The sequence below is a fragment of the Silurus aristotelis genome (assembly GCF_946808225.1).
Source record: "Silurus aristotelis genome assembly, chromosome: 18".
In the NCBI taxonomy this organism is placed as follows: Eukaryota; Metazoa; Chordata; class Actinopteri; order Siluriformes; family Siluridae; genus Silurus; species Silurus aristotelis.
In genome coordinates this window covers 12,641,786-12,664,158 of record NC_139591.1, presented here as the reverse complement: position 1 = coordinate 12,664,158, position 22,373 = coordinate 12,641,786, and the positions used below count along the sequence as shown (strand labels likewise).

The window sequence follows — 22,373 nt, the reverse complement described above, 5'->3', positions numbered from 1 at the left end:
GTCCCATTACGTCTGCCATAAAATTTACACCGCATTTCAGAAAAAGAACATCATACCAACAGTAAAATATGGTGGTGGTAGTGTGATTTGGTCTATTCACTTTGTCAGGCAGGTCCTTGATTGGGGTCTTGACTGCGAACAGGTGTGGCAGGAATCAGGCCTGGGTGTGGCGAGAGAAAGTGAACTCAGGTGTGATAAACCACAGTTTTAACAGGGGGGCAAACACTTTTTCACACAGGGCAATGTATTTTGGATTTTGTTTTCCCCCAAAAAATAAAAACCTTCATTTAAAAACTGTATGTTGTGTTTAAATGTGTTTTCTTTTACTAATATTTAAATTAGCTGATCTGAAACATTTAAGTGTGACAAACATGCAAAAGAATAAAAAATCAGGAAGGGGGCAAACACTTTTTCAAACCACTGTATGTGTAAAAAAAAATCATAATATAATAAATCATCCTACTGACAGTGGGCATCTCAGAGACGTCTTCCTCCTCCACAATGGAAAATGAGATTATGTCACACGCTGTCAAACTCGTCACTTGACCTTTGTGCCAGATCTTCTGAGACGGCTGAAGGTGAAGTCAAAATCACCACAGTGCAAACACAACACTAACACCTTGCTATTGCAAAAGGCTTTTCTCTGCCAATTTACAACATTTCATCACTCTTTATTAGTCCATGTATTATTAATGACTTTATTGGCTACAGTAGGATAATACAAGTGTATACACTGGAAAAAAAAAACACTGAATATATACCAAATTTTTTTTAGTATCAGTCGCAACATAACATGGGCAAACATATTTAAGAAAATGTCTATGCACAAATAACATTTTTTCAATAAACAAGCATTTAGTCTGTATATATAAACACACCGTCCTCTTTATTTGGAACTCCTGTATACCTGCACATTCATGCAGTTATGTGTGAATATTCCAGAAACTGATTCCCTGTGAAGCACAGTCTCTAGAGTTTATGAATGATGCATGGAAATAGAGAAACAAGAAATGAGCAACGGTTATATGTGTGGAAACATCTTTTTGTTAATGGAGGTCAGAGGACAATGGTCAGATTGGGTGGAACTTCCAGAGAATCTAAGATAATTTACATAAGCAATCTTTACGACTGTGGCATTCACACATAATGGACTGTTTGGGTCTGGAAAAAGACCACGTTATTGACCAGTTTGCCTCAAATCCTGTTCTTGGCTGTTAGGAGTGGAACGTGATCTGCTATTTTAGCTCATCCAACTTAAGGTTTAATTTTTTGTGCTGTTGAGATGCTTTTCTGCTCAACCCAGTTGTAAACTGTACCTATTTGAGTTACATCCTTTATGACAGGTCAAAGGAGATCTGCAGAAATATTCTCATTAATCCATCTGGTGCAAACACTGATGCCACGGTAAAAGTCACAGACATCAGACTTTTTTCTTCATTCTGATGTTTGATGTTAACATTACCTGAAGCTCTTGGCCTTCCCTTGCATTGCACTACTGCCACATGATTGACTAATTAGAAAACTGCATAAACATGCAGATGTTCCAAATATAATAAACGATGAGTATATATATTCTTCAATGTATTTTTTATGTATCTGAACAATTAAAAAAAAAATAATAATAATAATAGTTTTATATATATATATATATATATATATATATATGTGTGTGTGTATATCACTTACTGTGCAGGATGTTTTAATAATTTTATTAGAGCCGTCATTAAGTAATATTAAAGACAAAATTGTTTAGGGGAAGATGCTCAAAATTCAAAAATACTGTAATCACATCACATTTAAACTCACATTAACTTCCTTGGTATTTAACAGAACACGATTTTTTTCTCATTATCTGTTGCAATAGTCGATTAGATTCAATGCAGTTAGACGTTTAAAGATTATCTAAACCACTAATTACATAATAGCTCATTGTAAGAGCATGAAGCAAGAAGTGCACTATTAGACATGAAGTCAGGCTAATTAGCACAGTAGGAGCAGTTTTAAGAGAGTGAAGAAAGGAACAGTGGAAGACAGAATCACAAAGTGAGATCTAATAGGGTATGGAGATCGCTATATTTCAGTCATCAGCCTCAATGTTGTTTTGATTGAACAGCACATGCCAGCGTTCGATCTTCTTATCTTTGTTCTTTAGGCACTCGTACCAATGCTTCAGGCATTCTCCTTTGGCAGTGATACCAAGCTGGCAGCCTCCTGTGATTTAGACAACATACATTTTATAGAGAGAAATCAATGATAAACTGAAAAGCAATCATTCATGCAGATAAAACATTTAAGATATATTTATTAAACTGAAAAAAACGTTTCTTATGTTGATTTGATGCTGCCGGTTCTCATACAAAAAAAAAAAAGTGTGGATTTGCATTCAAAGTATGTGAGAGAATTAAAGGCATTTATCTCTTAGGCAACTCATGGCAGTTCACTTTGCTTTACACACGTCAACATGATTCACTAAGCTTGATGTTATAGTCTGCATTGTATTTTGAACAAATACAAAACAAGAAAGATTTATGCATTCTGATTTTGTTAGACCACAGGATTTTGCTTTCAATCACACTGTTTAATAATTAAATAATGATATATATTTTTAACCATTTACAGATACATTTAATGTTGTGGAATGTCATTGAATTTATTATTTAATAGATACCATTTATTTCATGTTATCATTTGTTTCCTCACAACTGTTCTATTTATTTTCTCTCTTTGGCTTCTAAAGTAAATAATAAAAGACTCTCCTGTGTCAGAAACTGTTTATAACTATTTTATTTTTTTAACTATTATCTTTTAATTATTTACTGTAACAATCCCATATCAACATGCATACATTTTCATTTTAATTTGTCTTGGGTGTCTGCCATGCATAAACTGCTATTATTGAAATTATCTTGTATTGAAAACAGCAGGAACTTCTGTCAGAGCTGCCATTACATAAAATTAATATTAATCTAAACATTCTGATTAAACACAATTAAACATTAACACACAGTGGTATATAATGTAAAAAAAAAACTGTCCAACCAGTTGTTTTCTGACAAATCTGGGAAGTTATGAAAGATTATTTTGAACTGATGTAACAAGACGAAGATGAGAAATCTTTTATTTTAATATTTTTTATTGGTGGTATTTTTTCAATTGAAAATGAGGTGGGGATTTCTGGGTAGATGGTTTTAATAATTTATTACCAAGCAAAAATTATTATTGAGCATTGTTATATTATATAGTATTTTTTTCCATTAACATATATTGAAATATTGGATCATTTTTCTCCTTACGTAAATGACCAAGTAGATTTTTTTTGTCTCATTTGTTTGATTGGGTTCACTTTTAGATTGAAAGTATGTGAAAACCTGCTTTAAATATAGAAAATTCGAAAAGGTTTCACAAGAACTGTAATGAAGAGGTTTAATTGTACTGCATTGTCCAGTAATGTGAAGCATGCACAATGGCTCCCATATTTTTATGAGCTAATGATTAAATTTTTTAATGGGGCCATGAATTTCTTTCCATATTCATCAAGGTCACGGCCTTCATTATCATGACTTTAGCCTGTGGATTATTTCATGCATATTCCAATACATGATTTTTAATAACAATTTAAGTGTACGACATAAAAATAATAAGAAACTGTAGTATATTACAAGAAGAAAAAGAAAAAGACAAATTATTATCATAACTATTATTATTATCCACCTTAGTAATAATAATACTAATTATATTATTATTAATATTAATATTATTATTAATATTATTATTATTATTATTATTATTATTATTATTATTATTATTATTATTATTGCTATTATTATTTGTAATAATGTCACCATACCTATGAAATCATTGGCTTTTCCCATGTCATAATCCCAGACGGTAATATCCAAAGTCTTCTTTGCTAGTTCACTGTGTTTGATCTCATATCTGAATTCCTGCAATAATAAACAAAAGAAAAAGCCGGGTGTGAAAAGTGTCAGTGGCAGAACCCATTTTGTATGTTGTGAAAGCACCTTCTTTGTTTTAAACTGGCAGAGCTTGTAAATGTGCTCTCAAGGTGTTATGTCAATGGTGCTTATTAATAAAACAGAAGGGTTTTAGTGAGACAGACAGGGCAAAAGCAAACCTCATTAAATTCAGGGTTGAGGGTCTTCTTCTTGATCTGTGTTTTATTCTTGGCCTTCTTCCCCATGTCGGGTTTCAGGGAACTGCAAAGCAGCATGAAGACAATAGACACGACAATGTACAGTTATGAGCTACACTGGAGCCTAATTATCTCTAAAGAAAGTATACTCTATTAAATAAACAGGAGCGTGTCTAGCAATGAATGTCACTTAGCATGACCTCATTTGCATAAGGATAGATGATTGTAAGGGTTTATCCTGTTTGGAAAAGGTCAAAATTGCATGATGTGTATGTTTATATCTATTGTACCTCATGAAAGTCTCTGTGATGAGATGATGAGAAGAAGATAGGAGTTTGATATTGAGGCTTTAAAGGTTGAATTTTTTATTTTTATTAATAACTTTTATTATATAAAAGTTATTATTTTTTTTTAATACTCACATCTTGACATAAGGGTCAGAGTAGCCGTTGGCATCCATGGGAGCCAGATGAGCACAGCGGACAATTCCCACAATGAGATGACTTTGCTGGGTGTTGTAGGTAAGAGACACCAAAATTCGTCCTCTCTCCTCTGCATCGTCACCCTCATTTATCTGAACAATATAGCAAAGAACACCAAGCACAGGTTTTGACTGCAACCATTTATATTCATTTCACGTAACCCATCAACATTAATTGTATCGCTAGCTGATTCTGAAAATGCAAAAGTTAAACTCACAGTCCCTGAACACAATTTTTTTCTCCGAATCCATGCCCCCTTCACTTAAACTGATGATCTGTTCTGATATTTGATCTGATGAGCATAATTTAAATTTTAATTTAGGTTAATTTTAATTCATGGCTGTTCCTTTATTATCAGAAATATATATATAATGGCCAAACAGTGTATAGTTGCATATGAATAGTAAAAAAAATATATATATAAATAGTAAAAAATCATACATTGTGATTTCTGGATTTTTTTTTTTTTAGATTATGTCTCTCACAGTGGACATGCACCTACGATGACAAATTCAGACCCCTCCATGATTTCTAAGTGGGAGAACTTGCAAAATAAGTATTTGAACACGCTGCTATTTTGCAAGTTCTCCCACTTAGAAATCATGGAGGGGTCTGAATTTGTCATCGTAGGTGCATGTCCACTGTGAGAGACATAATCTAAAAAAAAAAAAAATCCAGAAATCACAATGTATGATTTTTTACTATTTATTTGTATGATACAGCTGCAAATAAGTATTTGAACACCTGAGAAAGTCAATGTTAATATTTGGTACAGTAGCCTTTTTTTGCAATTATAGAGGTCAAACGTTTCCTGTAGTTAAGACGTGCCTGAACATGTGCTGGTTTAAGCAGGGGAACCTTCCGTGCCATGCATGATTTCAAACCATGACGTCTTAGTGTATTACCAACAGTAATCTTGGAAACGGTGGTCCCAGCTCTTTTCAGGTCATTGACCAGCTCCTCCCGTGTAGTTCTGGGCTGATTTCTCAGCTTCCTTAGGATCATTGAGACCCCACAAGGTGAGATCTTGCATGGAGCCCCAGTCCGAGGGAGATTGACAGTCATGTTTAGCTTCTTCCATTTTCTAATGATTGCTCCAACAGTGGACCTTTTTTCACCAAGCTGCTTGGCAATTTCCCCGTAGCCCTTTCCAGCCTTGTGGAGGTGTACAATTTTGTCTCTAGTGTCTTTGGACAGCTCTTTGGTCTTGGCCATGTTAGTAGTTGGATTCTTACTGATTGTATGGGGTGGACAGGTGTCTTTATGCAGCTAATGACCTCAAACAGGTGCATCTAATTTAGGATAATAAATGTAGTGGAGGTGGACATTTTAAAGGCAGACTAACAGGTCTTTGAGGGTCAGAATTCTAGCTGATAGACAGGTGTTCAAAGATTATGTCTCTCACCATGGACATGCACCTACGATGACAATTTCAGACTCCATGGTTTCTAAGTGGGAGAACTTGCAAAATAGCAGGGTGTTCAAATACTTATTTTCCTCACTGTATATTTATTTATTTATTTATTTATTTATTTATTTATTTATTTATTTATTTATTTATTCATTTATTTATTTATTTATTTTTAAGTATGATTTTCAACAAGGGGGAGTGGTGGCTCCAGCGGTTAAGGCGCTGGGTTGCCGATCGGAAGGTCTGGGGTTCAAGCCCCGGTATCGCCAGGCTGCCACTCTTGGGCCCTTGAGCAAGGCCCTTAACCCTCTATGCTCCGGGGGTCCCTTACGAGGGAAATATCAAGGTCCGTGATGTCGGAGTGACGTGGGGCCACCTTCCCGTGGGCTCACCACCTGCAGGAGGGACCGTAAGGGACGGTGCTGTGAGGATTGGGCAGCATTTGAAGGCGGGGGCCTGCTTAGACTGCTGCCCCTGTGACCCGAATTACGGATAAGCGGGAGAAAATGAATGAATGAAAGGATTTTCAACAAACTGTTATTTCTGATTCACAAATTCTATTGGTCAAGCGGTGTTCCTATCTTATCTGGGTCAACCACATTCAATTCCACTTCCCAGTTTGAAATGGTTACTATAGTAGTGTTAGTGACATCATCTTTGACATGGCAAACGATCACATTTCAGGAATATAACTTAGCCTTAAATATGATTATTGGTGCCAATAAAAAAAAAAAACTTTACTAAGAATGTAAAAATCAGTATAAGTTAACTATCCAGTAAGCAGATGAACTATAAATTGAGTTTGCTGTTGACCATAAATGCTGGCCACAATGGGTCCGAAATGAAATATTAATTTGTTGTTTAACAATTGTACTAAAAGCAACATCACACTCATCGCACACAACCGCACAGTTACGGCGAACATCAGCGTATATTCAGTTTAATTGCACTCTTGTTCATGTGATTTTGTTCAAATTACTCATATTCCTGTGCATAAATATTCCTTTTGTATCTGTTATGTACAGTTTATTTACCTCCTCTTCATACAATGCCATACCACGCACTGCCCCTCCAGCAGCTGTTCGCTTCACCTACATGTGGGAGGACCAAAAGCAGACTGTGAAATCCAAGATCACGCATCACGAGCGTATCTGTAATCTAATAACTTTAGTCAGTGATATTGCATCTTACCGGAATAACTCTCTCCAAGCACACATTGAAGTTCTTCTTCTGGTTCGCCTTGAGCTTCTTCAGCACAACACGCGTTTCCCCAATGAACTCGTTATGTCCAAACTTGTCTTCATCGCTCACAGAGAATCTGACAGTGAACAACGTGAATGCCGACCCTTAGCATTCTTACAAATGTCATGCCTTTAATTAAGCAGTTAATTAAAGTCTCTAAACAGTACACATCGATAAGTATCTTTGTTCCTTGTATTTGCAAATTAAATTTACTCAAATAATAAATAAATATGCAATCAGATTTCCTCAACCACACAGCTGAAGCGGATTAGCTGATAAGTGTTTAAATGTTAGTCAATACAGTATTTACAGCATTTAATAAAGAATCTGATATCTCTAAAACATCAGCTTTATTGTCATAACTAAATAGAGAATGATGTTGAATCTTGCCTTACACTTTATTACTAACTAAAACATAGCAGGGTTGTTACCAGCTTCTTTCCTGTGGCTGTTTCTGCACTGAACAGCTGATATGGTGTTGACAATCACCACTGCACTGTCACTTTTCTTCTGTGTTTTGCACTATTTTGCACCACTTTAAAATAATGCATCCTTGCAACACCCAAAAACCTATTAATCATTACACTTCTGTATATCCATCCATATTTATTCTGTTAATTCTGTGTGTATGTATATATATATATATATATATATATATATATATATATATATATATATATATATACATATATATGACATTCCTTTTGTACAGCTATATCTGTCATACCACTTCATACTGTATCATACTTATAAAAAACCACACTATATATACCCTTATTCAGTTATATGTACATATTACTACACCTTTTGTATAACCTCATACCCTTATTTATTACACTGCCACTTGTAAATAAGCTATCTATGCACTTCTGGTTAGATGCTAACTGCATTTCATTGGCTCTGTACATGTACCCTGCACAATGACAATGAAGTTTAATCTAATCTAATCTAATCTAATCTATTCTAATCTAATCAATAAAAAAAGTTTTAGTTTAACAATCTAACAATGGAAAGAGATATTTGAAAAATAATTATCACAGATGAAATATTTAAACCTCTTAAAGCAGAGACCTCCTCTGATCAACTGGGATTAACTGACCACTCTTGAGGAATTGTACAAACATGACACTTCAAACCAGCTTTATCTATTAAATGCGATGGAAAAGGGCTTGCTGATAATTAACATACAAAGCTAATATTCCTATCAACTGTTCAATCTTCTTTTTTAATCTTTGGTGCATTTATAGATAATATTATTTTCAATGAAGCCCTTTGGCTGCCCAGCTGAAAATTTCAAACTTTGAAAACTGACCTATTTGAAGCAATAATGAGAACAAACCATTTCAAGTCCTTGACATATTTCTGGATTAAACAATTTTTTTATTTTTTTTTTTTTTACCCCGATTTGCTTATTATATCTGCACAGGGCCTTTGCAATTTGATTAAACAGCATTAATGATTATATCATCCTGCTCTCTTTCTTTAACAATTAACCTTGTCTTTTACATTTGGTATAGAACAAAGTCCTAAATATAACACAATTATAACATTACCTGAGGGTTTTTCTCTGCATGTCCTCATTGGTGATGCCGTGGTAGACCAGCGTCTCATTCCAAGCTGGATTCAACGTGTTGCGTAGAGTCTTTGTGCGTAGCTTGCTAGACTAAGAAAAATAAACCCTTTTTCAATTTTATAGAAATTAACACGACTGGCACGATATTTATAATTAAATCACTTTTTTATTCAGATTTATTAATACGTAGTCCTGAATGTGCCATGCATAACAAGTGTTCCTAGATGCACACTGCTTTAAAAACTAAAGGTTTTCATATATGTGGAAATTCAGGATGAAACAGGGATGAGTAAAGAAAGTAGGGCTGTGTTAATATAATCATATATTATTTAAGTCTGTGAGGGTCTTCAGTGTTCTGACACCATTTTTGCTCAATTAAACCCTTTCCTGTGCTAATGTCAAATAACATGCTGAAAAAAACCATTATCTGAATAGTTAACTACACACACGGCATAAAATAATCTTTTCGTTGGTACAATTTTATTAGACTATAGAAGATACCTAAAGTTTTTGTTAAAGATTTAGGAGATAAAAATGTGGAGCAGTTTGGAATGAAAAATATTCATTATATAATATAATAATATAATAAAAAATAGCATTATACAAAAATAATGTAATATTTCCTGATCAGTCCTGTTCAGTCCTGCATGCCAAAATGTTTACCTTGCTGGCACCTGGAAGCAAATGCAGTTTGACATATGGGTCAGCAAGGCCATTGGAGTCCATTGACTTGAGACCCTGAACCAAAGAGACAGGAATAAAATAATAATAAACAAATTTCATAAACTATTTCAAAGTTTTTTATAAAATTTACATGGATTTTGAAATTCCTTAATATTTGTATGTCCCTATTTTCACGGTAATAACAGTACTCATGCACAAGTTTGTGCAAATACGTATAATCCATTTTAGATCATGGATGAACACTTACTCCAAAAGGTGGGATTAGGCATAGAAAAAAATCTGATCTTTAGTAGATAACAAACAGAAAATACAGGAAATTTGTAAGCAGTGTTAAAAAAAACAGATACAAATCAAATCATGCTATTAGCTAAAGTGACAAGAAATAATAGCAATAAGGGCAGGAACCTGGCACTTCTATACCTAACTGAAATGGAACCCGAATCAATGGGTCCTAACTGCTATAAAAAAGGTCTATTATATATTTGTGCAAGACATGCTTGAGCATAACATACACATATTGTATACGTTTAATTAGTTAGAAGTTTGCTAATAAGACCAACTTTTAATCATATCATTCCATTCAAAATGCTCTTTCATCAGCAGGGCAACTCTTTAAGTGAAATCAGCAAACAAACCGGATAATAAAGAAGTTGTTTCCAAACAGTTTGACCGAATCAGGAGCGATCAAGGATTGAAAAAAGACTTGAAGGCCAAGAAAGCGATTAAATTCCAATGAGAAGTTTCTCAGTTTCTCCTTTGAGAAACCGAAATAAGGCCAGCAGGGACTTGGCTCAGCATATGGCAGCTCATCTGGCTGCCAAGCTGACCCTTCTGCAGTCTGAAGAAGCTTGATCGGGATTAGTCTTTGTGGAAGTGTAGCCGCCTTCACTATTTCAGAAAAGGAGCAGGGTGAAAATGCTAAAATATGCTAAAGCTCACAAAGATTGAAATGAAGATCAGTGAAGAAGAGTATTATGGAGTAATAAATCAAAGTTTGAGTTTTTTGATCCAGTCATCTATATATTTTAATCAACATGTAAGAAGAAGAGACGGAAGTTTGAGTGTTTGCAGCATTCAACCAACACGGTGGTCTGAATTGGTTTGGTGCTGAATTTATGATTGATGTGTTATTGTCATTGTCCAAATTGATGAGTTGAATAGTACAGACATGTTGTAATAGATCATTCCATTCCTTCTGTAAAGCACCCAATTGAGAATTGTTAAATTATTTTTTCAGGATGATAACAAACCCTAGCACACAGCTAATAAAGTGAAATCATTTGGAGTAAAAAAGTAATACTATACAAGCAGTATGGGTCTTACCCGGAGATCTAGAAAAAGAAATAACAAAACCGAAATCTAATGAAGAACTCTGGTAGGTGCTATAAGAAGCCTTCGGGACAGTCTCCCCAAAAGAGGTCAAGATGTGGTCTAAGTGGTCAGGTCATGCTAAATATTTGGAAATTGTGTTTTTTTTTTTTTATTTTGTGCACACATTTGCTGTATTTTTGTTTATAATATAATAAAGAGAATAAAAAATGAATATGGATGACTATTAAAAATTTGGTAAGACAACAAAGACGGTGATGGCCTAAGACTTTTGAATAGTACTACACACACACACACACACACACACACACACACACACACACACACACACACACACACACACATATACATATAAATATATACAGAGTATCTAACAAAACATTTCACCATTTTAGTAAATCTTCTCAATGGACAAGACTATAGAACTGAAACTTGGATATATTTTAGAGTAGTCAATGTGCAGCTTGTATAACAGTACAGATTTACTGTCCTCTGAAAATGACTCAACATACAGCCAATATTGTCAAAATAGCCATCAACAAAAGTGAGTACACCTTAAGCACTTACAGTGGTACATCGTGTAACCATGCAAAGCCACATGTCCTATTAATCATATTCATGTTTCTGTCTGCTTGTCAGGACCATACAAATTTGTGTATCTTGTATTAAAGCAGTTAAAATTTCATGCTTTGAGTACAATTCTCTCATACTGACCACTGAATGTTCAACATGCACCTCATGGTAAAGAATTTCTGAGTTGAATTACAATTGTTGCTTTACACAAAGAAGACCAGGGCTATAAGGAGATCATTAAAACCCTAAAACTGAGTTACAGTACAGGGGCCAGGGTCATACAGAGGTTTTCCAAGACGGGTTCCACTCGGAACAAACCTCTTAAGGGTCGATCAAAGAAATTGTGTTGTCGTGCTGTGTGTCAGGTGCAGGAATGAGTGTCGCCAGCATTGCTTTAGAGGTCGCAGAAGCAGAAGATCCCCTTATCAGTGCTCAGACGAGATAACAATGATGCTCACACAAAATATTGACACAGTTTTGACATGTTCACATGATGTACTCACCTTTTGTTGCCAGCTTTTTTTGACAATAATGGCTGTATGTTGAGTTATTTTTGCAGCACATTGACTACTCTTAAATATATCCAAGATTTCATTCTATAGTATTGTCTCTTGATAAGATTTACTAAAATGGTTGTGGAAATGTGAGGGGTGTACGGATATATATACAGTGGGGCAAAAAAATTATTTAGTCAGCCACCAATTATGCAATTTCACCCACTTAAAAAGATTCAACTTCAACTACGAGAGACAAAATAAGAAAAAAAAAATCCCAAAAATCACATAATAAGTAAAGGAATAAGGAAAAATAAGTATTTGGTCACCTACAAAAAAGCAAGATTTCTGGCTCTCACAGACCTGTAACTTTAAGAGGCTCCTCTGTCCTCCATTTGTTACCTGTATTAATGGCACCTGTTTGAACTCGTTATCAGTATAAAAGACACCTGTCCACAACCTCAAACAGTCAGACTCCAAAATCCACTATGGCCAAGACCAAAGAGCTGTCAAAGGACACCAGAAACAAAATTGTAGACCTGCACCAGGCTTGGAAGACTGAATCTGCAATAGGTAAGCAGCTTGGTGTGAAGAAATCAACTGTGGGAGCAATTATTAGAAAATTAAAGACATACAAGACCATTGATAATCTCCCTCGATCTGGGGCTCTGCGCAAGATCTCACCCCGTGGGGTCAAAATGATCACCAGAACGGTGAGCAAAAATCCCAGAACCACATGGGGGTACCTAGTGAATGACCTGCAGAGAAGATGGGACCAAAGTAACAAAGGCTACCATCAGTAACGCACTATGCCGGCAGGGACTCAAATCCTGCAGTGCCAGACGTGTCCCCCCTGCTTAAGCCAGTACATGTCCAGGCTCGTCTGAAGTTTGCTAAAAAGCATTTGGATGATCCAGAAGAGGATTGGGAGAATGTCATATGGTCAGATGAAACCTAAATAGAATCTTTTTGGTAAAAACTCAACTTGTCGTGTTTGGAGGAGAAAGAATGCTGAGTTGCATTAAAAAGAACACTATAGCTACTGTGAAGCATGAGGGTGGAAACATCATGCTTTGGGGCTGTTTTTCTGCCAAGGGACCAGGACAACTGATCCGTGTAAAGGAAAGAATGAATGGGGCCATGTGTCGTAAGATTTTGAGTAAAAACCTCCTTCCATCAGCAAGGGCATTGAAGATGAAATGTGGCTGGGTCTTTCAGCATGACAATGATCCCAAACACACCGCCCGGGCAACGAAGGAGTGGCTTCATAAGAAGCATTTCAAGGTCCTGGAGTGGCCTAGCCAGTCCCAGATCTCAACCGCATAGAAAATCTTTGAAGGGAGTTGAAAATTCGTGTTGCCCAGCGACAGCGCCAAAACATCACTGCTCTAGAGGAGATCTGCATGGAGGAATGGGCCAAACTACCAGCAACAGTGTGTAAAAACCTTGTTTAGACTTACAGAAAACGTTTGATCTCTGTCATTGCCAACAAAGGGTATATAACAAAGTATTGAGATTAACTTTTGTTATTGACCAAATACTTATTTTCCACCATAATTTGCAATTAAATTCTTTAAAAATTAGACAATGTGATTTTCTGGATTTTATTTTCTCATTTTGTCTCTCATAGTTGAAGTGTACCTATAATGAAAATTACAGGCCTCTCTCATCTTTTTAAGTGGGAGAACTTTCACAATTGGTGGCTGACTAAGTACTTTTTTGCCCCACTGTGTGTGTGTGTGTGTGTGTGTGTGTGTATATATATATATATATATATATATATATATATATATATATATATATATATATATATATATATATATGAAATGGACCTCGGAAGAGCTTCTTACTGAACGCAATTTTGGCCTACTCACAGATGGAAATACGATACCTTAGCTCTGATGATATTGCAGTGCAGAGTGTTGTTTTCTTCCTCGTAGAGCAGACTAAACTCTAACATCCCCAGTGTGGCTGAGAGAGGGCAAAAATAGCAGTGAATAGCAGTGAGAGGAAATTGAACCTGAAAACAAATTCCAAACTACAAACTAAAGTTATTGGCCTGCAAATCTAGATGAAGGCTAATCACTATATAGTTACAGGGCTACACAGTTGTGAAGGAGGTGTATTGGAGACTTACTGGAATCATCAGAGTCATAATCGTCTACCTCCTCGACTGTAGCTGGAGTGTTAATGCTATTTGCAACTAGAGGCTGCATAGAAGGTATTGTCCTACTGTCCATCTGAGGGACTCCTTTCTCAAAGACAGTTAAAAAAAAATAACATATTGTATAAGCTGTGATTTAGCCATCATTTGTAATATAGTTTTAGTCCAAGCAGAACTCAAACCTAAAGTTCTGTCTCAATAAAGCATAGAGAAGATGAGGAATTATCAAAACTGCTCCAAAATGCGAATTACAGTCACCATTCAGCTCTTTTTTTTTTTTACCTCTCTGAATAAGTGAGCTCGGATAAGATGGCTGCAAAGGACTGGCGCTCTTGACAGATTCTTCTTTTTTCCATGCTGTCAGATTAGACTGTCTCACCACACCCGATTGAGTTTGAATTTGACTGATCTGAGCACTGACAGGCAGCTTGTCTTGCTCAGGAGGCTTCATTTCTGCTGAGTTGAAACAATCAGGAGAGTGATATTACAATTCTTAGCTTCTTATATTCTTTTACACATTTCAGACTCAATTAAAATCTCAAGCCAGATAACTGACTTGAAATCTGCTGCTTTTTTGACAATAAGCAGAATGTACATATGTCGGATTAATGTACTTTCATTGCTTCTTGTTATAGAAAATACATATTCAGATATCTGTGAAATGTATTAGTAGTATATCATTGTTTGTCCTACATTCAGACAATACAGTAGCCTGTAAGTTAACCTCTTATACACAAATAACCTGTTGATCCAGAATTATGTTCCTTGATCCTGTAACTTTTTTAATTTCCTATTATTTTCACTGGAGTTTGTTAACAATTTATAGTCTGCACTGTTACACAATGAAATAAATTCCATTAGAGATTGAAAGTCTAACCTCCATTCTGTGTCCGGACATATGAAGGAGCAGTTGTGCACTGTTGGAGTGATGGTACAGTTGGAGCAGGTGTGTCAACAGTGCTAAACGGTTTGGGCTTTGCAATAGGTAAAGGTGCAGGCAAGGTCTGCTGTGGCATCCCTTTGAAGAACCAGGCACCAGACTGCTTTAACATCTTGAAAAAAATATAGAGTAAAATTACATATGCATAAGCTTGCAATCCCTCAAACTTGCACATGGATGACTAGCAGACAGCAGTTGCCAAGAACAGATAGTTATCACTGCAATAGAGCTTGTTTACAAGAAAGAAGATGTAGAGTGAGATTTTATCAATTATTTCTATGTGTAATTTTTTAACTATTCAACTGAATATCCTTAAAGAGAATATAAAATTTATATTACTATAACCCATGATTTTTCCATAGAAACTTCTGTCTTTAAGATGCTTGACATACTTTGTGGAGATAAAAAAGGTTTAATACTACTAATTAATAAATAGTGCCATATGTTTGTATTTAATACCAGTCCAGAAAGCACTGCATTATATTTTAAGATGATTTAATATAAGGGGAGAATGACATAAAGCGGTCAGCCAGTGACACTGGATTAAAATTGTGCACCTCACTTGAGTAGATGTTGCACAAGAAATCTGATGTTATGCCTGAAGTCTGAATAACATCGTGCACAATACAACCCTCAGTATGGATTTTTAAATAAAGTTGGTTAAATGCTGCTAAAATCAGGACCCATTTGGCCAGGGATTTACCTGTCTTACCTGCATCCACATCAAACCTTTAATGATAAGCCTGGACACCTATGGCATAGGTGGAGTAGGATTTTTAAAAAGCCTGGATTCAAAAGAGATTTCCAGTGACTGGTGCCTAAACCAGCATGGAGAATATCAAATGTGCTCTTGAAACGCACAATGCACCACTCTGGGAACAAATTCACCCTCAAAGACTCATAATGCAGTGCATTGTTTGTTTTGAAATATCCATTGAGAAAGATCATGAAACTTGTTTTCAAATACACTGTCAGTTAAATCTGTTTGTTTTTAGATAAATACATATGAAAAATTTCAAAATGTAACCTAGAAATTATGCTGTTTTAATGAAAGAAACTTTAGGCAGTTTAGATATGATCTAAAGTATATCAGTTTAATAAGTCCCACAAAGATTTTCACTCCCTTATTAAATTCTTGTTAGATGTTAGATTTATATTCAAATAAGGTACAAGAGCATGCTATCTGTAAGTATATTTACCTGATGTAATGTGATGCAAAATTGTTTGCAAAAATAGTAGTGGTGGCTGTTTATCCCAGTGGTCTCCATGTACACAATTTAGGGAAGAGTGGAGTGTAAGAAACCATATTAAACATAAGTATGAATTTGGGCAGATTGCAATTTGCCACAGCATAAAAAAAAACAGAAGAAAACAGGAATTTAAACATAAGTTTAAATTACTGAATATTCCAGGCAACTGCCATCCCTTTGATTTATTTGCAAATGAGATTGCACTAGATTAGAGGCAAATGAAATACTGGTGGGTCTGCGTGATGATATTGTATTATGGGATGAGGTCTGCGTGCTGCTCTGTGACAGCAGTGACTCATCAAAGGCATGAATCATCTCATTATGGTAAAAAAACCTCCTAAAGACAGAGGTGCTGAACCTGTCAGCCAGAAAAAGACATCCGTATACATGCACCACTTTCTTTTTTGACATTTTAAACAAATAAAACAAGTGAATCCCATTGAAAAAGCCAGTGATGCTTAAATTAAAGGCTACTTAAATCTTTGGATAATGTATTTAAAATAAATAAGATCTATATTCTAAATACAGATGTAAATAGTACACACATTATATGTTTTTGTTTGTTTGTTTGTTTGTTTGTTTGTTTGTTTGTTTGTTTGTTTGTTTAGAAAGCTTTTTAGAATTGTTTTCAGGCCACTTGGCTGAGTCTTTCTTTTTGTTAAATATTTGTATTAAATAATGCTGGAGAATGTTTAAAATGCAATGGTAAATCTCATGAGGTGACATTAGAAGGTTAATGAGCCTTTTATGAGCCAGAAGCAGCCTCAGTTATAATCAACTATCAAGATTTGTTCCTCTTTACCTTGCAAGTGTGTTTTTAGTAAGAGCACATATATGACACAAAGGAAATATACACTATATGGACAACCATATTGGGACACCTGACTTGTGCAGCCATATGTGGTTCTTCCTCAAATTGTTAGCACAAAGTGGGAGGCATACACTTGTACAGGATGTCTTTGGAGACAGCAGCATTACATTTTCTCTGCACTTATTAGAGGACCCAAACCTTTACCAGCATGACTATGCTCCTATGCACAACGCCAGCTCCAGGTAGATATGGTTTACATGGGGTGGAGTGGAAGCTCTTGAGTCACCTGTTATAGTGTGCTGACCTCAACCCTACTCATATACTCGTATATATATATATATATATATATATATATATATATATATATATATATATATATATATATATATATATATATATATATATATATATATATATATATACACGTGTGTGTGTGTGTGTGTGTGTGTGTGTGTGTGTGTGTGTGTGTGTGTGTGTGTGTGTGTGTATAAGTGCTCCTTTTAAACTTTTATTTGAGTAAAAGTACAAAAGTATTTGCTTTCAAATGTATAAACCCGATTCCAAAAAAGTTTGGGACACTGTACAAATTGTGAATAAAAAAGGAATGCAATAATTTACAAATCTTATAAACTTTTCTTTTATTCACAATAGAATATAGATAACATATCAGAAGTTGAAAGTAAGACATTTTGAAATGTTATGCCAAATATTGGCTCATATTGGATTTCATGAGAGCTACACATTCCATAAAAGTTGGGACAGGTAGCAATAAGAGGCTGGAAAAGTTAAATGTACATATAAGGAACAGCTGGAGGACCAATTTGCAAATTATTAGGTCAATTGGCAACATGACTGGGTTTAAAAAGAGCCTCTCAGCGTGGCAGTGTCTTCTCAGAAGTCATGGTGGGCAGAGGATCACCAATTCCCCCAATGCTGCGGCGAAAAATAGTGGAGCAATATCAGAAAGGAGTTTCTCAAAGAAGAATTGCAAAGAGTTTGAAGTTATCATCATTTACAGTGCATAATATCATCCGCGGATTCCGAGAATCTGGAAAAATCTCTGTGCGTAAGGGTCAAGGCCTGAAAACCATACTGGATGCTCGTGATCTTCGGGCCCTTAGACGGCACTGCATCACATACAGGAACGCTACTGTAATGGGAATCACAACATGGGCTCAGGAATACTTCCAGAAAACATAGTCAGTGAACACAATCCACCGTGCCATTCGTCGTTCCCGGCTAAAACCCTATAGGTCAAACAAGAAGCCATATCTAAACATGATCTAGAAGCGCAGGCGTTTTCTCTGGGCCAGGGCTCATTTAAAATGGACTGTGGCAAATTGGAAACTGTTCTGTGGTCAGACAAATCAAAATCTGAAGTTCTTTTTGGAAAACTGGGACGCCATGTCATCCGGACTAAAGAGGATAAAGACAATCAAAGTTGTTATCAGCGCTCAGTTCAGAAGCCTGCATCTCTGATGGTATGGGGTTGCATGAGTGCGTGTGGCATGGGCAGCTTACACACCTGGAAAGGCACCATCAATGCTAAAAGGTATATCCAAGTTCTAGAACAACATATGCTCCCATCCAGATGTCGTCTCTTTCAGGGAAGACCTTGCATTTTCCAACATGACAATGCCAGACCAAATACTGCATCAATTACAACATCATGGCTACGTAGAAGAAGGATCCGGGTACTGAAATGGACAGCCTGCAGTCCAGATATTTCACCCATAGAAAACATTTGGTGCATTATAAGGAGGAAGATGCGACAAATAAGACCTAAGACAGTTGAGCAACTAGAAGCCTGTTTTAGACATGAATGGGACCACATTTCTATTCCTAAACTTGAGCAACTTGTCTCCTCAGTCCCCAGACGTTTGCAGACTGTTATAAAAAGAAGAGGGGATGCCACACAGTGGTAAACATGGCCTTGTCCCAACTTTTTTGAGATGTGTTGATGCCATGACATTTAAAATAAACTTATTTCCCTTTAAATATTTTCTCAGTTTAAACATTTGATATGTCACCTATGTTGTATTCTGAATAAAATATTGGAATTTGTAACTTCCACATCATTGCATTCCTTTTTTATTCACAATTTGTACAGTGTCCCAACTTTTTTGGAATCGGGTTTGTACTTAAGTATACAAAGTACTATGATTTATTATGGCTATAATGTTCTAATTATGATTTTTATCACAAGACTATTTGCTTAACCCAGCCATTAGGGAGCCACAAGCTAGTGCACTCTTAGTACCAGTCCCAAGCCCGGGTAAATGGGGAGGGTTGCGTTAGGAAGGGCATCCAGCGTAAAACATGTGCCAAATCAAATATGCGGATCACAAATAAGAATTTCATATCGGATTGGTCAAGGCCCGGGTTAACAACGACCGCCAAAGGTATCGTTAGCCAACACGGTACCGGTGGAAATTGGGCTACTGTTGGCCGAAGGAGGAGAAGGAGAGGAGGAAGAGACAGCAGGAAAAGGAGAAGTGTAGGCGAGTGGAGGTTCGGGCTGGTACTTTAAATGTTGGTACTATGACTGGTAAAGGGAGCGAATTAGCTGATATAATGGAGAGGAGAAAGGTAGATATGTTGTGTGTTCGAGAGACCAAGTGGAAAGGAAGTAAGGACAGGAACATTGGAGGTGGGTTTAAACTGTTCTATCATGGTGTGGATGAAAAGAGAAATGGTGTAAGGGTGATACTGAAGGAAGAGAGAGTGTCCGATAGGATGATTCGTTGGGAGTGACAAGGATGGACAAGATTAGAAATTAGTTTATTAAAGGGACAGCCCATGTAGGATGTTTTGGTGACAAGGTGAGGGAGAAGAGATTAAGATGGTTTGGACATGTGCAGAGGAGGGACATGAATTATATTGGTAGAAGAATGCTGAGGATGGAGCCACCAAGTAGGAGGAAAGGCCAAGGAGGAGGTCAATGGATGTGGTGAGGGAAGACATGCAGGTAGTTAGTGTGAAAGAGGCAGATGTAGAGGACAGGGTGGTATGGAGATGGACGATCCGCTGTGGCGACCCCTAATGGGAGCAGCAACTTTGTTTCTGTGAAAAGACTCTACTGTTACTCTCAGCAAACCAATATATTATTAGAATGATATTAATGAGTCAAACACTGATGGATATCTATCAAAATTTTCATAAAACCAAAACCTTATTTACGACTACTTCACGCAAAGAAGGCCACAGGTCTTTTGGCAAGTTAAGAGTCAGCAGCTTCTTCCATCATTTATTCCTCTTAAAATGTTCTGTTTGCTGTTAAGCTGATGCTGAACTGTATGTTCCTGCTAAGTAGATACCACCAAGCATCAATCAATACAAGTTCAAAACAGAGCATGTGCTCTACCCTGATTGGTGGCTTGCTGTGTGTTTGACCAGTTTTTTCCACTCGTAAATAAAAAAGGAACGACTGAATTCGCAAAATGTAGTTAAGAAAAAAATAGATATTTGACTTTTAAAATGAAGTGAAGTTAAAGTAAAAGTGTCCACAAATGAAAATACTTCAGGTAAGTACACATATGCAAGAATTCGACTTAAGTAAAGTAACAAATTACTGTGTTACTGTCCACCACTGTACAAAGCATTTCATTCAATTCAAGGTAATAACAGACAGACACTCGTGAAATTCCAGAAATTCCAAAATAAATTCAGAGATTCTGCATGCCAGCTCATAATCACAATTAATTTTCCTTCTGTCTCTCAAAATAAAGTAAAATATTATACCAATAAAGTTTTGACAGAACTTTTACAAATATCTTCGTTATCGTTGCTCTATTGCCACTTGAAGATGTTTGTTTTCTGTTGTGGATGATCTTCCACAGCTACTATAAAAATGTGCATTTCCTAAAAAAGTCTCTAGTCTTACCATCTTCTCAGTGAATAATCTTACCTGGACACTGTAGACTTGCTGCTGTAATCAATAAGACATAAAGCCTTGTGCACACTCACACTAACAGTGCTGATGGCCTGTTTTTACAGATGGAAGAAGAAGAATGATTTAAAATCCCCCTATCTGTTATCAACCAGAAGAAGACTGGTTCCCTTTTTATTCCAGTGCCTTTCAAGGTATTCATGTTGTCTCTGGGAGTTGTTCCTTGACATTGTTGCCTCTGGCTTGCTCATTAGGAAACTAAATCTACATTCGGATTGCTGTAAAGCTCCTTTGTGTCAACTATTAAAAGCATCACACACACATAAATGTATTTAATAGCTGTGTATGCAACAATTGAATGTAAAATTGTTATAAAAGCCCAAAATGGGTCAGAGGCTTCGGCACTAAAATTACTTTATACACATTGTAAGAAGTGTTGAAAACAGAGGACATACTGTATTGAAAACAGGACTTTATGAAATGTATATTATTATTTCTGACCTCCTTGTGTTCACTGCATATCTTGCACAGCCATACAGAGCAGGAGCGACTGTTACTGCGAATACCACACTTGGTGCATATGTGCTGTGGAGAGCAAGAAAGAAAAAAACACACTTAAAAGTACACACATATTTGGTCTCAAGAGACTGTGCAGGTGCAAATGCATTCACAGAGGCCAAATAGCTTCAGCTTTTCCACATTTCCACAACATGAGACATCACTGAGATGGGATTTAGTGCTGATAAAGGATAATGCCTAGACTTTTAATGTGATGTGTACAGAAGCTACATCAGAATATTTGTTTAGTTGCATGCTATTATAGAGTACTGCAAGTACTGCTTTTTTAATACAATCACAGTTAAAAAAAAAATACTTATTGGATATTATTATTATTTATATTGTTTGCTATTACAGTGCATAATAAACAATCCACCTTGTATATTAAACCATTGCACTGCAAAGCAATAATTTCAGAGATTGGCAATGTAATGATGTACCATTTACCTGTAATACTTGGCGTAATACAAATATGCAGTTGATGAGGATGATTAGAATTGCCTCATATACAGTATTTGAGCATTTTATTCTTGGAAATAAGTACATGAATATTGAAATAAAATATGTAGGTAGGTATATGTAACAAATATATAAGGTTACAACCTGGAAGTGAAATGGATTTCATTGAGATCGTGTGTATTGTGATTGCATATGTATTCACCCCTTTACCCCTATTAGTTCTGGCACAAATAATTGATTTTATTATGAATAAAGATGGAAGTAAATAGTGTCTTTAGACTAACAGGTACAAATACACATTCTTCTTTTTCTTCTTCTACATATTATTATTATTAGTAGTAATGTTCTTGTTGATTTTGTC

The 22,373-nt window shown here is 35.9% G+C and overlaps 1 protein-coding gene across 2 annotated transcripts in view; it reads right to left on the bottom strand.

Annotated features, from left to right (window-relative positions):
* Positions 1 to 1,693: 1,693 nt before the first annotated feature.
* rph3aa (rabphilin 3A homolog (mouse), a) overlaps positions 1,694 to 22,373 on the bottom strand; it is a 40,681-nt gene continuing 20,001 nt past the window's right edge. The window contains exons 4-16 of one of the 2 annotated variants that reach the window (XM_083569341.1): positions 21,497 to 21,580; positions 14,983 to 15,157; positions 14,388 to 14,558; positions 14,079 to 14,192; positions 13,833 to 13,912; positions 9,525 to 9,599; positions 8,842 to 8,951; positions 7,238 to 7,364; positions 7,081 to 7,137; positions 4,576 to 4,727; positions 4,136 to 4,217; positions 3,848 to 3,944; positions 1,694 to 2,211 (exon numbers count right to left, since the gene is read on the bottom strand). In XM_083569341.1, coding sequence (XP_083425467.1) covers positions 2,078 to 2,211; positions 3,848 to 3,944; positions 4,136 to 4,217; positions 4,576 to 4,727; positions 7,081 to 7,137; positions 7,238 to 7,364; positions 8,842 to 8,951; positions 9,525 to 9,599; positions 13,833 to 13,912; positions 14,079 to 14,192; positions 14,388 to 14,558; positions 14,983 to 15,157; positions 21,497 to 21,580 — 1,458 coding nt within the window. In that variant the 3' untranslated portion in view covers positions 1,694 to 2,077. Of the gene's footprint in view, positions 2,212 to 3,847; positions 3,945 to 4,135; positions 4,218 to 4,575; positions 4,728 to 7,080; positions 7,138 to 7,237; positions 7,365 to 8,841; positions 8,952 to 9,524; positions 9,600 to 13,832; positions 13,913 to 14,078; positions 14,193 to 14,387; positions 14,562 to 14,982; positions 15,158 to 21,496; positions 21,581 to 22,373 lie in introns of both variants that reach the window. The other variant, XM_083569340.1, reaches the window with a different exon arrangement.